Source organism: Physeter macrocephalus, unplaced genomic scaffold (assembly GCF_002837175.3).
Source record: "Physeter macrocephalus isolate SW-GA unplaced genomic scaffold, ASM283717v5 random_20, whole genome shotgun sequence".
In the NCBI taxonomy this organism is placed as follows: domain Eukaryota; kingdom Metazoa; phylum Chordata; class Mammalia; order Artiodactyla; family Physeteridae; genus Physeter; species Physeter macrocephalus.
Genome location: NW_021145306.1, coordinates 114,801 through 116,439, shown reverse-complemented (window position 1 = coordinate 116,439; position 1,639 = coordinate 114,801). Strand labels below are relative to the sequence as shown.

At 58.6% G+C, this 1,639-nt stretch overlaps 1 protein-coding gene across 1 annotated transcript in view; it reads right to left on the bottom strand.

Moving 5' to 3' along the window:
• Nucleotides 1-1,639, bottom strand: part of MYBL2 (MYB proto-oncogene like 2) — a 14,115-nt gene that overhangs the window by 9,501 nt on the left and 2,975 nt on the right. The window contains exon 2 of the mRNA XM_028483331.1: nucleotides 709-1,122. Within this exon, the coding sequence (XP_028339132.1) occupies nucleotides 709-1,122 (414 nt within the window). The remainder of the gene's footprint in view (nucleotides 1-708; nucleotides 1,123-1,639) is intronic.

The window sequence follows — 1,639 nt, the reverse complement described above, 5'->3', positions numbered from 1 at the left end:
CCCCCATCCATGAGTCCTAGCTCTGGACTTCACACCATACTCTGCTCTCCCCTTGACTCCAAGCCTTTATTCAAGCCGATCAATCGATCAACAAACCCCACCTGAGACACCACTCTCTGAGCGCCTCCCTCACCTCTAGGAAAGACAAGGCCCTCCAGGCTCCCCCCAACACTGTGTCTATTACAAACAGAGCCTGGGAAGCAGTACTCAACACAACAAGCTCTCGGCGACTCAATAACTGCTCCTCCCACAGCCCTTTCCTCAGGGCATTCTGACCGCCAAGTCCCTCACCCCAGCCATCCTCTCCATGGGCAGAGCTGTCATCGGCCCCTTCACTCCCCAGGGCTGGCAAATCTGCTATAAAATCGGTGCTCAGTAAACTCACTCTTTTCACACACACTGAGTCCTCTTCCCTTCTTGGTCCGTTTATCACCCTCTGCCCCCAGCTCCAACAATGCCCCTCTGCTCATAGAAGCCTGCCTGGCTGACACCCTTCCCCGACTAGATGCACCCGAAGTACCATAAGTCGCCTTTTTCACTCCGTTCATCACGTTTCTTTGGGTCCTTTTTTATTACCTGGTCTTGCCATCAGCAAGGACGCTTCACGAGGGCAGGGCCAGGCCTGTTTCTGCCCTCCAGGGTCCCCAGCACTGGGCACGGGGGGCTGTCACCCGCGCCCGAAGACCAGTCGGGGTGGGGTCCACGCACCTGGGAGGGCGAGAAGGGCAGGGTCTTGACGGGCGTGCTCTTCGGGGTGAGGCTGTTGCAGGAGTCCAGGAAGGACAGGCTGGCGCTGTTCTCCGTGACAGGTGACAGGGCGACTCGCCTCTTCTTCTGCCGCTTGAGCACCGAGGGCGGTGTGCTGATGCCCGAGCCCCCCACGTCAGTGCTGGGGGAGATGGGGATCAGCTCGCCCCGGCTGCTCCGGCTCAGGTCTGAGATGGTGTGGCCATCCAGGCGGTACTCGGTCACGCTGGGCACAGCGGCGGCAGGCTGGCGGGTTGGCGGGGCCTGCTGCTGCTGCGATGGATGGGGCTTCACCGGGCTGCCGCCAATGCTGCCCTCTGCGGATGGCTCCTCGGGGAGGTCAAACTTACTCAGGTCACACCAAGCATCGGGGTCCTGCCCAGAGAGGGGGTTTAGGAATAACTGCAATGGCTCTGCTTTTCTACCGGTTGATATACCACAGGGCTCATTCGTTAAAAGAAAATACACAAGCATCAAGCACGATCCTACAGGGACTTCCCTGGCGGTCCAGTGGTTAAGGCTCCGTGCTTCCACTGCATGGGGCATGGGCTCGTTCCCTGGTCAGGGAACTCAGATCCCACAAGCCGCGTGGCCCAGCCAAAAAAAACAAAAAGATGATCCCACAGCCCAGGAACGATCACCCTTAACATTGTCTTGCCTTTCCTCAGATTCTTCTAAGTCTTTGTATCTGTATTTGGAAACATAACTGAAGTCATATCGTGCCTATGGCTGCTTGCTGTTATTTACAGAAATGTTCTGTGCGGGGCTTCCCTGGTGGCGCAGTGGTTGACAGTCCGCCTGCCAATGCAGGGGACACGGGTTCGTGCCCCGGTCCGGGAAGATCCCACGTGCCGCGGAGCGGCTGGGCCCGTGAGCCATGGCCGCTGGGCCT